Source organism: Loxodonta africana, chromosome 7, assembly GCF_030014295.1.
Source record: "Loxodonta africana isolate mLoxAfr1 chromosome 7, mLoxAfr1.hap2, whole genome shotgun sequence".
Classification (NCBI taxonomy): domain Eukaryota; kingdom Metazoa; phylum Chordata; class Mammalia; order Proboscidea; family Elephantidae; genus Loxodonta; species Loxodonta africana.
The window spans coordinates 30541361-30554141 of record NC_087348.1 but is presented as its reverse complement, the minus strand read 5'-3'; the positions used below and the strand labels follow the sequence as shown (position 1 = coordinate 30554141).

At 36.4% G+C, this 12781-nt stretch overlaps 1 protein-coding gene across 1 annotated transcript; it reads left to right on the top strand.

The window, feature by feature from the left end:
* The first annotated feature begins 2802 nt into the window (after positions 1 to 2802).
* On the top strand, positions 2803 to 4061 carry LOC100662079 (olfactory receptor 8K5-like). The gene has a single exon (XM_003423192.3). It carries the CDS (start codon positions 2803 to 2805, stop codon positions 3727 to 3729), a length of 927 nt encoding a protein of 308 aa, XP_003423240.2. The 3' UTR covers positions 3730 to 4061.
* Positions 4062 to 12781: the final 8720 nt, after the last annotated feature.

Sequence of the window (12781 nt, the reverse complement as noted above, 5' to 3'; positions counted from 1 at the left end):
CCTTTATTAACTGGGGCTTCCTGGGTCCTTGTGGTGGCCATTATGTTCTTTCACCTGAGTATGTGCCCCAAATCTCTTTGATTTGTATGAGCTGCTTGTGGCATTTGGGTACTCTTGAGATATTTCACATACAAGTGAAGAAAGAGTTGAGAATATCTGCATAACTCATCAACCTCACCTAAATGAACTTGGTAAAGTTAGAACTTCCTGAGCATCTAGTTAATTTGAATTTTATGTATCAAAAGATAATTATTTTTATAGTATAAATATGTCCTATGCAATATTTGGTTAATAACAAATGTTCTTTGTGTACAAATATTTGCTAAGAAATAAATGTACTTAGTATAAGTATGAACCATGCAATAATTGATAAACCAGAAATACTTTTAAGATAAGCATTAACGATGCAAAAACATGGCCTTTTGTCATGTTCAGTGCTATTGTTGTATGGTTTGTATGTTGTGTGTTTTCCTTAGTAGATTGTCTACAAATGGGTCTGATTTTTCAAAGTAGGCATTACAAACTGAGTAGACTGAAAAGTACATTGCATGTTTTTTAAAAGTTACAGAAATGTGGAGAATACACTAAACCCCAAATCAGTCCTACATTATATCACCACATGTCCATACTTCCGCTTCTTCTCTGCTTAGAATGGAGGTGTCTCAAATGTATACATTAAGATGTTCAGAGCAAGTCATAGATACTCTTCTTCACACAAGAAGAATGGAAGGAGTAAAAGAATCCAGATATCTTAGAGAGAGGCAGTAACTGACATTGAAAAAGGGGATTGACTCAATACACACTAGTATGATATTTAGGAAAACATTGAAAATCTCAAAGTGGTAGCCTTGGCACTGAGTTCTGAATCCCTTTGCTCAGTGCAGTGCGTCTCCTATCCTACAGCAAAATCCTATGATAGCAGGTCCTGAGATTAGTAAATTCCAGGTAAAATTGTCCAGACGTAGGCTTATCATTCTTATGTAGTGGTGAATAGAGAGCTGGAAGGGAGAGTGGGACTCAGTGGAGAAACAGCAGACAAGTTTACCTAGGAAGAAAGGGTGGAGATGGCTTACAAACTCCAGTCTTGTCTTGCCCCCGCCCCCCAATTTTCTGGATCAAGCCACCAAAATTGACACCAAGATTTAGCAGATTCCTTGATGGCTGCCACTCTGGGTGTCATGGGACTGAGAATCATCCTTACCAGAAAACTGCTGTAAAGTGACTCTGGAGTAGAACTACCCCCTAGGGTTTCCAAGGCTGTAATCTTTATGGAAGCAGACAGCCACATCTTTCTCCTAAGGAGCAGCTAGCTGCTAACCTCTCAGTTAGCAGCCCAGGGCTTAACCCCCGTGTTATCCACCAGGGCTCCTCCCTGAGTGTCAGAGATGGTTAAAAGGGAATCCAGGTGGTTTGGACTATGGCACCTTCACTAGCTCCATTCAGGACACTTTCCCTTTATTTACTGACTTTCTTGTATAACCATAAGTGATGACAGGGGTGAGACTTAACAGTGATATACTTGAAAATCACAGTGGTGTTCTCTTTCATTTCTCTATTATACAGTTTCCAGGAAAAATAAAAGGCAATATATGATACAATAAATGCACATATATTTTAAATGCCATATAGATTCCATCATCACCTCAATGTTATATTAAACTAAATAAAGCACATAAAATGAAATACTCAAAATCTTTGAATACTGATATAAACCTAGATTTTAGTGGGAATTGAGGTGGATCTTGTGGGTCTTGAAGCTTATAAAAATTATGATTTTTTTTTTTTAAGGAGTCCTGATGGCAAGATAGTTAAGTGCTCAGCTGCTAACCAGAATTTTGATGGTTCGAACCCATCTAGCAGCTCTGAGGGAAAAAGACCTCCCGAGCTGCTTCCATAATGATTAAAGCCAAGAAAACCTACAAGGCACTTTTACTCTGTCACATGCATTACTATGAACCTAAAATAGACTCGAGAGTAGCTAGCAACAAAAAACAATTTAAGAATACATTAATAAAATTATAAATTTAAAATGACCATAAACATGAATACTTAGTTGGAAAAAGTAATAAAAACATTTTAAAATTATAAACATTATGCTAAAAAACACAAACAGCAACAAAAGAAGAAATGTGTTCCTTCCCAGGTTTTACAAGATACTATGTGACTGCATTGCTAAGTCCCCACCCAAGACCTTTAAAGAGGCTCAGACTGAAGCTTCATTAACTTCACTTTATCTCTGCCTCTCTCTACAAGAATAGGAAAATCTCACAAGGTTTCTGAATCGAAAATGGAAGTACACTAAAGAAAACTATGGTGTCATTGTGTAGATAAAATCAAGATTATTTTCTCAGTATTAACAACTGCATGGTTTCATTACAAATGTATACTCTGCAAACATTGCTGAATCAATTTAAAGTGTAATCTACGTTACATCAGAAACCCTGGAGGTGTAGTGGTTAAGAACTATGGCTGCTCTCCAAAAGGTTGATGGTTCATATCTACCAGGCACTCCTTGGAACCTCTACTTTGTCCTCTAGAGTTGCTATGAGTCAGAATCGACTCAACAGGAGTGGGTTTGGTTATATCAGACTATAATGTTTCAGAAGTATCCTCCAATCATGGGAAGTGAGACCTTCTACACTTTATTTTAGGTAAAATCAGATATAGCAATTACTTTTCCATCCTCTACTATGATGAAAAGGTGTCCATTCCGTCTGTAACAAGTATAATTTGTTTAGATAATACTACGTGAAGGCTAATACCAATGCCTCTGTTTCTTTCTAGAAGAGATAACTGGATTAAATGGGCCCACAGAATCTAACAGTACTGACTGAATTCATTCTAGTGGGAGTCACAAGGCGCCCTGAGCTGCGTCTCCCACTATTGGCAGCCTTCCTTGTCATCTACTTGATCACAGTGGTTGGAAACATGGGCCTGATCATCTTGACCAAGGCAGACTCCCACCTACAGACACCTATGTATTTTTTTATCAGACACCTGGCCTTCATTGATCTTGGTAATTCTACTGCTATTTATCCCAAGATGCTAGCAGGTTTTGTTGTGGATCAAAATACCATATCCTATTACGCATGTGCCACACAAATGGCTTTTTTCCTTCTGTTCATTATCAGTGAGCTCTTCATCCTGTCAGCCATGGCCTATGACCGCTATGCAGCCATCTATAACCCTCTGCTCTACAATGTTATCATGTCCCAGAAACTTTGCTATGTACTCTTGGGCATTCCATATCTCTACAGCACCTTTCTGTCCCTGATGGTCACCAGTAAGATTTTTATATCGACCTTCTGTGGCTCTAACATCATCAGTCATTTCTACTGTGATGATGCTCTCTTGATACCTTTGCTCTGCTCAAATGCACGAGAAATAGAATTGTTGATCATAATATTTGCGGCAGTTAATTCAATTTCCTCCCTTCTGGTAGTCCTGGTCTCCTATGTGCTGATTCTGACAGCTATATTTCAAGTGAATTCTGCTGAGGGCAGGAAAAAAGCTTTCTCCACGTGTGGTTCTCATCTGACAGTGGTGGTTGTGTTCTATGGAACTCTGTTATTTATGTATCTTCAGCCTAAATCTGCTCGTTCCTCTGATACTGACAAAATGGCGTCCATGTTTTACACTTTAGTCATCCCCATGCTGAACCCTTTCATTTACAGTTTAAGGAACAAACAAGTAAAATATGCCTTTAATAGGGTCTTCAAGAAGCGATGAAAATTTTGTATTTGATATTCAATACATAATATTGTTTTAATGAATTTTGAAAAAGGCAAATGCTGCTTAACAAATAATTACATTCTCTTTGGTTCCAGACTAAAGACAAATTATGAAACACATACGAATGGATTGTTTTCATTATGTTTATCCAAATATATTTCAATCATTATATTTTAGATCTCAAATTAAATGTTATAGCATTCCTAAGTTTCCTTGTTTCTCTTTCAATGTCTTCTTGTGTGATTCTGTTGAAGTGCAGACTTCATCCAATGGAAAACGTATTACACTCTACATCAATAATTATGTGTGTACATTTGTCAGTGTTTTTATAAGGATGGTGGGGGTCTTCTGAATATTATTTTCATCGCATTTTCTGTTTTTTTCTTTGCTTTTTTTAAAAACTTTGCTTTAAATGAGAGTTTGCGAATCAAGTCAGTCTCTCATACAAAAACTCATGCATACCTTGCTATGTACTTCTAGCTGCTTTCCCCCTAAATGAGACAGCACACTCCTCCTCTCCACCCTATATTACCCTTGTCCATTCAGCCAGCTTCTGTCCCCCTCTGTCTGCTCATCTCTCCTCCAGACAGGAGATGCCCACATAGTCTCATGTGTCTACTTTAGCCAAGAAGCTCACCCCTCAGCACTATCATTTTCTGTCTTATAGTCCAGTCCAATCCCTGTCTGAAGAGTTGTCTTCGGGAATGGTTCCAGTCATGTGCTAACAGAAGGTCCTGGGATCAAGGCCTCTGGGGTCCCTCCAGTCTCAGTCAGACCATTAAATCTGGTCTTTTTATGAGAATTTAAGGTCTGCATCCCACTGTTCTCCTGCCCCGTCAGGGATTCTCTGTTGTGTTTCCTGTCAGGGCAGTCATAGGAGGGTAGCAGGGCATCTTTTAGTCCTTCCAGTCTCTGGCTGATGTAGCCTCTGGTTTATGTGGCCTTTTCTGTCTCTCGCACTCATATTTACCTCGTGTCTTTGGAGTTCTTCATTCTCCTTTGCTCCAGGTGGATTGAGACAAATTGATGCATCTTAGATGGCCGCTTGCTAGCATTTAAGACCCCAGACGCCACTCTCCAAAGTGGGATGCAGAATGTTTTCTTAATAGATTTTATTATGCCAATTGACCTAAATGTCCCCTGAAACCGTGGTCTCCATACCCCCGTCCCTGCTACTCTGGCCTGTGAAGTGTTTGGTTGTACTCAGGAAACTTCTTTGCTTTTGGTTTAGTCAAGTTGTGCTGACCTCCCCTGTATTTTTTGTCTTTCCTTTCACCTAAAATAGTTCTTAATTAGTGAATTAAGTCAGTACCCCTAATTAGTGAATACTCCTCTTCCCTCCCCGCCACCCTCATAACCATCAAATAATATTTTCTTCTGTGTTTAATCTTTTTCTTGAGTTCTTATAATAATGGTCTTATACAATATTTGTCCTTTTACAACTGAGTGATTTCACTCAGCATAATGGCTTCCAGATTCCTCCATGCTATAGGATGTTTCATGGATTCATCATTGTTTTTAATCACTGCGTAGTATTCCATTATGTGAATGTACCATAATTTATTTATCCACTCATCTCTTGATGGGCACCTTGGTTGCTTCCATTTTTTTGCTATTGCAAACAGTGCTGCAATAAATATGGGTGTGCATATCTGTTCGTGTGAAGGCTCTTACTTATCTAGGATATATTCCAAGCCAAGGAGTGGGATTTCTGGATGGTATGGTCGTTCTATTTCTAGCTTTCTAAGGAAGTGCCTAATCAATTTCCAAAGTGGTTGTACCAGCAGTGTATAAGTGTTCCAGTCTCTCCACAACCTCTCCAACATTTGTTAGTTTGTGTTTTTTGAATTAATGCCAGCCTTGTTGGGGTGAGATGGCAGCTCCTTGTAGTTTTGATTTGCATTTCTCTAATGGCTAATGATTGTGAGCATTTCCTCATGTATCTGTTAGGCTCTTGAATGTCTTCTTTGGTGAAGTGCTTGTTCCTATCTTTTGCCCATTTTTTAATTGGGTTATTTGTCTTTTTGTTAAGTTTTGCAGTATCATGTAGATTTTAGAGATCAGACACTGATCGAAATTGTCATAGGCAAAAACTCTTTCCCAGTCAGTAGATACTCTTTTTTATTCTTTTGGTGAAGTCTTTGGATGAGCATAGATGTTTCATTTTTAGGAGCTCCCAGTTTTCTAGTTTCTCTTCTGATATTTATGCATTGTCAGTAATGTTTTGTATACTATTTATGCCATGTATAAGGGCCCTAGCATAGTCCCTATTTTTTCCTTCCATGATCTTATTGTTCTAGATTTTTTATTTAGGGTTTTGATCCATTTTTAGTGATTTTTTTGTGCATGTTGTGAGGTATCGGCCTTGTTTGATTTTTTTGCAGATGGATATCCAGTTATGCCAGTACACTTTGTTAAAGAGACTATTTTTTCCACACTTAACAGACTTCAGAACTTCGTCATATATCAGCCACTCATATGTGGATGGATTTATGTCTGGATTCTCAATTCCGTTCCTTTGGTCTATGTATCTGTTGTTGTACCAGTACCAGGCTGTTTTGACTACTGTGGCGGTATAATACATCCTAAAATCAGGTAGTGTGAGGCTTCCCACTTTATTCTTCTTTTCCAGTAATGTTTTTCTTATCTGGGGCCTCTTTTCCTTCCACAAGAATTTGGTGATTTCTTTCTCCACCTCATTAAAAAATGTTGTTGGAATTTGGGTTGGGATTGCATTGTAACTATAGCTCATTTTGGGTAAAATAGACATTTTTACAATGTTGAGTCTTCCTATCCATGAGTAAGGTATGTGTTTCCACTTATGTAGGTCTCTTTTGGTTTCTTGCAGTAGTGTCTTGTAGTTTTCTTTATATAGGTTTTTTATGCCTCTTGTTAGATTTGTTCCTAAGTATTTTATCTTCTTGGGGGCTATGGTAAATGGTAAATTGATTTGGTAATTTCCTCTTCGATGTTGTTTTTGTTGGTGTAGAGGAATCCAACTGATTTTTGCATGTTTATCTTGTATCCTGATACTCTGCTGAACTCATTTATTCATTTCAGTAATTTTCTTGAGGATTCTTTAGTGTTTTCTATGTATAAGACCATGACATCTGCAAATAGAGATACTTCTACTTCTTCCTTACCAATTTGGATGCCCCTTATTTCTTTTTCTAGCCTAATTGCTCTGGCTAGGACCTCTACCACAATGTTGAATAAGAGTGGTTATAAAAGACATAGTTGTCTGGTTCTTCATCTCAGGGGGTATGCTTTCAGACTCTCTCCATTAAGGATGATGTTGGATGATGGCTTTTTCTAAATACCATTTATTATGTTGAGGAATTTTCCTTCTATTCCTATTTGCTGAGAATTTTTTTCATGAATGTGTGTTGGACTTTTTAAATGCCTTTTCTCCATCAACTGATAAAATCATTGTGGTTCTTGTCTTTTATTTGTGTGATTGATAGCACTGATTGTTTTTCTAATATTGAACCATCCCTGCATACTTGGTATGAATCCCATTTGGCCTTGGTGAATTATTTTTTCGATATGTTCTTGAATTCTATTGGCTTGAATTTTGTTGAGGATTTTTGCATCTAAGTTCATGAGGGATATAGTTCTGTAATTTTCTTTTTCTGTGGTGTATTTACCTGGTTTTGGTATCAGGGAAATGCTGGCTTCATAAAATGAGTTTGGGAGTATTCCAATCTTTTCTACGCTCTGAAATACCCTCAGTAGTAGTGGTGCTGACTCTTCTCTGAAAGTTTGGTAGAATTCTCCAATGAAGCTGTCGGGCCAGGGCTCTTTTTTGTTGGGAGTTTTTTTAATTACCTTATCAATCTCTTCTTTGTTATTGGTTTATTTAGTTGTTCTATCTCTGTTTGTGTTAGTTTAGGTAGGTAGGGTGTTTCTAGAAATTTGTCCATTTTTCTAGGTTTTCAAAATTGTTTAGAGTACAATTTTTCATAGTAATCTTATATGATTCTCTTAATTTCAGTTGGTTCTGTTGTGATATCGCCCATCTCATTTATTATTTGGGTTATTTGTTTCCTTTTCTTTTTTTCTTTTGTCAGTTTGGCCACTGGTTATCAAATTTGTTAATCTTTTCAAAGAACCAGCTTTTGGTTTTGTTAACTCTTCATTGTTTTTCTGTTCTCTATTTCATTTACTTCTGCTCTAATTTTTATTATTTGCTTTGTTCTGGTGCCTGAGGGTTTCTTTTGTTGCTCTCTATTAGTTCATATAGATATATAAGCCTTTGATTTTGGCCGTTTCTTCTTTTCGGATGTGTGCATTTTTTTATGTAAATTGACCTCTGAGCACTGCTTTAGCTGTGTCCCAAGTATTCTCATAGGAAGTGTTGTCATTCTCTTTGGATTCTATTCATTTCTTTACTCTGTCCTTAATTTCTTCTGTAACCGAGTAGTTTTTGAGCAAGGTGTTGTTCAGTTTCCAAGTGTTTGATTTCTTTTCCTCGATTTTTCTGTTATTGATTTCTAATTTTATGGCTTGATAATCAGAGAAGATGATTTGTAATATTTCAATGCTTTGGATTCTGTTAAGGCTTGCTTTATTACCTAATTTATGGTCTATTCTAGAGAATGTTCCATGTGTGTTGGAAAAGAAACATACTTGGATGCTTTAAATGCCACATATATAGAACACTGTATATATCTATGAGGTCTGATTTGTTGATTGTGGCATTTAAATCTTCCCTGTCTTTTTTGAGCTTCTTTGTGGATGTTCCGCCTTCACTGAAAATAGTGTGTTGAAGTCTGCTACTATTATTTTGGGGCTGTCTATCTCACTTTTCAATGCTGTTAGAGTTTATTTTATGTATCTTAAACCCCTGTGGTTGGGTGCATAAATACTTAATATGGGTATATTATCCCTGTGATCATTATAATTAATATTGCCAGTTTTGCTCTTTTTGATTGTTGTTTCCATATATATATATATATATATTTTTTTTTTTTTTTTTTTTCCATCCTTTGAGTTTTAGTTTGTTTGTGTCTTTAAGTCTAAGATGTGTCTCTTGTAGGCACCATATAGAGGGATCATGGTTTTTTATCCATTCTGCCACTCTCTGTCTCTTTAATTGGTCCTTTTAGTCCATTTACATTCACCATGATTATGCATAGGTATGAGTTTAGCACTGTCATTTTGATGTCTTTTTTTTGTATATTGTTGACAGTTTCTTTTTTCCACTTAATTTTAGGGGGCTAAGTAGTTCTTGTCTATCCATTTTCTTTTCCTTTTTTTCATTGTTGTTGATTTTGTTTTTGTTGAGTCTTTATGTTTTCCTTGTATTTTATTTTGATGTATAGGATTATTAGTCTCCTTTGTGGTTTCTTTAATATTTTTCAAAGTTTATACCACACTTTTAACTCTTTATATTGCCTTGACTCTCTAGATCTATGATTACATTTTTTAGTCCCTCTTTATTGATTTAATGTCATCTTTTACATAATTGCATCACTGTTTCCCTGTTTTGAGCATCTTTTTTTATCTTGATTTATTTTTGTGATTTTCTTACCTGGGTTGATATCTGGTTGCTCTGTCCTGTGTTCTAGTCAGATTTTTATCTGATGTTATTGATTTTCTAACCAGAGAACTTCCTTTGGTACTTCTTGTAGTTTTGGTTTAGTTTTTGCAAATTCCTTAAAATTCTGTTTATCTGGAAATGTCCAAATCTCCCCTTCATATCTTAGAGATAGTTGACTGGATAGATCATTCTTTGGTGGCAATTTTTTTTTTCTTTCAAGGCTTTATATAGGTCATACCATTGCTTTCTTGCCTGCATGGTTTCTGCTGAGTAGTCTGAGTTTATTCTCCTTTGTAGGTGACTTTTTGTTTATCTTAGCCTCTCTTAAAATGCTTTATCTTTGGTTTTGCTCAGTTTGATTATATCCTGGTGACTTTCTTTGGAGATCTACCTTGTATAATTACTTCTGAGATTGTAACAGAAGCCTCATTTGATTTCAACTTCAATTTTTTTATATTTTTGTTACATGTGTAGCATGACTTAAAGAGTATTTTGGAGTAGTTAAAATTCAAGTCCCATTCTACCTCCTCTTTTGGAAATCTCATTACTTTTTATTCAAGATGTTTTAAAACATTTCCAGGAAAATATGTCACATTCTGGAAACATACCTTTTATAGAATACACTTCAGCTCAGGCTCTGTAGGCTAACACGTATTGGCTCAATTTTGTTATTATTAATTCTATGATTTTATGCACTGTATTCTATAATGTCAACCTTTACCATTAACAAGACTTCTTTGAGAAATATATTTGAATTAACATTAAATTAATTTGGATTTGTATTATTTTTCTGTATTTTTGATCTTCCAATTTCTACCAAGATTAGTATCGGGAACCTGAATTTCCTAAATCAATGAGTTGAAGAAATACTCAAATGACATTATAATTGCTATTTTACAGTTGACAGGATGGGCTCATTCAACTCACCAACAAAAATATCTAGATGTAAAATGAAAAAAACAGTTTTCAGTTATTCCTAAATAAAAAATATATATTTATAATTGTAAAAGTGATAGTTTTAACAATTTTTTAAAAACATATATGATACAAACATGGACCAATTTAAAATATATATGGCACTCATTCATGGCAATAAGAACCTTATGCCATAAGAATTTGTTCCAACTGCCAGTAATAATAACCAACTCTATTATAATATTATTGTTGTTGTTAGGTGCCCTCAAGTCAGTTTCGACTCATAGTGAGCATGCGTACAACAGACTGTAATACTGCCCAATCCTACACCATTCTCACACTGGTTGCTGTATTTGAGCTCATTGTTGCAGCCACTGTGTCAATCTATCTCCTTGAAGATCTTTCTCTTTTTCGCTGGCCCTCTACTCTACCAAACAGGATGTCCTTCTTCAGGGACATGTCCAAGCTATGTGAGAAGGAATCTCACCATCCTCACTTAAAAGGAGCATTCTGGCTATACTACTTCCAGGACAAATTTGTTCATTCTTCTGGCAGTCCATGGTATATTCAATATTCTTTGCCAACACCATAATTCAGGACCATCAATTCTTCTTCAGGCTTCCTTATTCATTCTCCAGGTTTTGAATGCATAAGAGCCAATTGAAAATACCTTGACTTTGGTCAGGTGAATCTTAGTCCTCAAAGTGACATCCTTGCTATTGAACTCTTTAAAGAGAGGTCTTTTTCAAAAGTTTTGCCCATTGCAATAAGTAGTTTGGTTTCTTGACTGCTGCTTCCATGGGCTTTGATTGTGCATCCAAGTAAAATTAAATCCTTAACAACTTCGATATTATCTCAGCTTATCATGATATTGCTCATTCGTCCAGTTGTGAGGAGTTTTGTTTTTCTTTGTGTTGAGGTGAAATCCATACTGAAGGCTGTAGGCTTTGATCTTCATCAAGAAAAAAAAAAAATATTACCACCAATTTGATTCCTATTCATAACAACCCTGTAGGACAGATTAGAATTGCCCCATAGAGTTTCCAAGGAGTGCCTGGTGGATTTGAACTGCCAACCTTTTCATTAGCAGCTGTATCTGTTAACCACTACACCACCAGGATTTCCTTGATCTTCATCAGTAAGTACTTAAGTCATCTTCACTTTCAGCAAGCAAGGTGCATATCACAGGTTGTTAATTTGTCTTTCTAATCCTGACTGTGCTTTCATCTTCGTATAGTCTAGCTTCTCCGATTATTTGCTCAACATACAGATTGAATGAGTATGGTGAGAAGATACAACCCCAACACACACCTTTCCTGATTTTAAACCACACATTATAGTATCCCCATGTTCTGTTTGAATGATTGCCTCTTGGTCTGTGTACAGGTTCCTCATGAGCACAAGTAAGTTTTCTGAAATTCACATCCTCAGTGATTTTATCCATAATTTGTTATGATCCACACAGTCAAATGCCTTTACATAGTCAATACAACACAGGTAAACATCTTCCTGATATCCTCCACTTTCAGCCAAGTTCCCTCTGACATCAGCAATGATATCTGCCCTCACATGCTCTCTTCGCAATCCCGCTTGAATTTTTGGCAGTTTCTCCCTGATGTACTGCTGCAAATACTTTTAATTTCACCAAAAATTTTACTTTGTTGTTTTATTACTTATGTTGCTCAATAATTTCCACATTCTGTTAGGTCACCTTTCTTTGGAACAGACACAAATATGGATCTCTTTAGGTTTGTGAGCCAGGTAGCTAGCTGTCTTCCAAATTTCTTGTCAGAGATGAGTAAGGGCTTCCAGTATTGTATCGATTTGTTGAAACATCTCTATTGGTATTTGGTCAATTCCTGGAGCCTTGTTTCTCACTAATGCCTTCAGTGCAGCTTATGATCAAGAATATCATCAGTTCTTGATCATATGCTACCTCTTGAAATGGTTAAACTAAGACCAGTTCTTTTTGGTACAGTGACTCTGTGTATTCCTTCCATTTTATTTTGATGCTTCCTGTGTTGTTCAATATGTTTCCAATAAAACCCACCCAACCCAGTGCTGTCGAGTCAAATAGAATCCTTTAAAATTACTACTGAGGCTTGAATTTTCTATTCATTCCTTTTAGCTTGAAGAATGGTGAGCTTTTTCTTCCTTTTTGGTTTCATATCTCCAGGTTTTTGCACATGTCACTTGGTCTTCTCAAACTGCCCTTTGAAATCTTCTGTTCGGCTCTTTTACTTCATTTCTTCTATTTGCTTTAGCTACTCGATGTTCAAGAGCCAGTTTCAGAGTCTCTTCTGACATCCATTTTGTTATTTTCTGTCTTTTTAATGACCTCTTGCTTTCTTCATGTATGATGACCTTGATGTCATTCCACAACTCATCAGGCCTTTGGCCATTAGTGTTCGATGCTTCAAATTTATTGTTGATATGGTACCCAAAATTGAGGTAGATACACTCAAGGTCATACTTTGGCACTCATGGATTTGTTTTAATTTTTTTCACCTTCAACTTGAACTTGCATATGATTAATTGATTTGTTCTGCAGTTGGCCCCTGGCCTTGTTCTGAATGATGATATTGAGCCTCA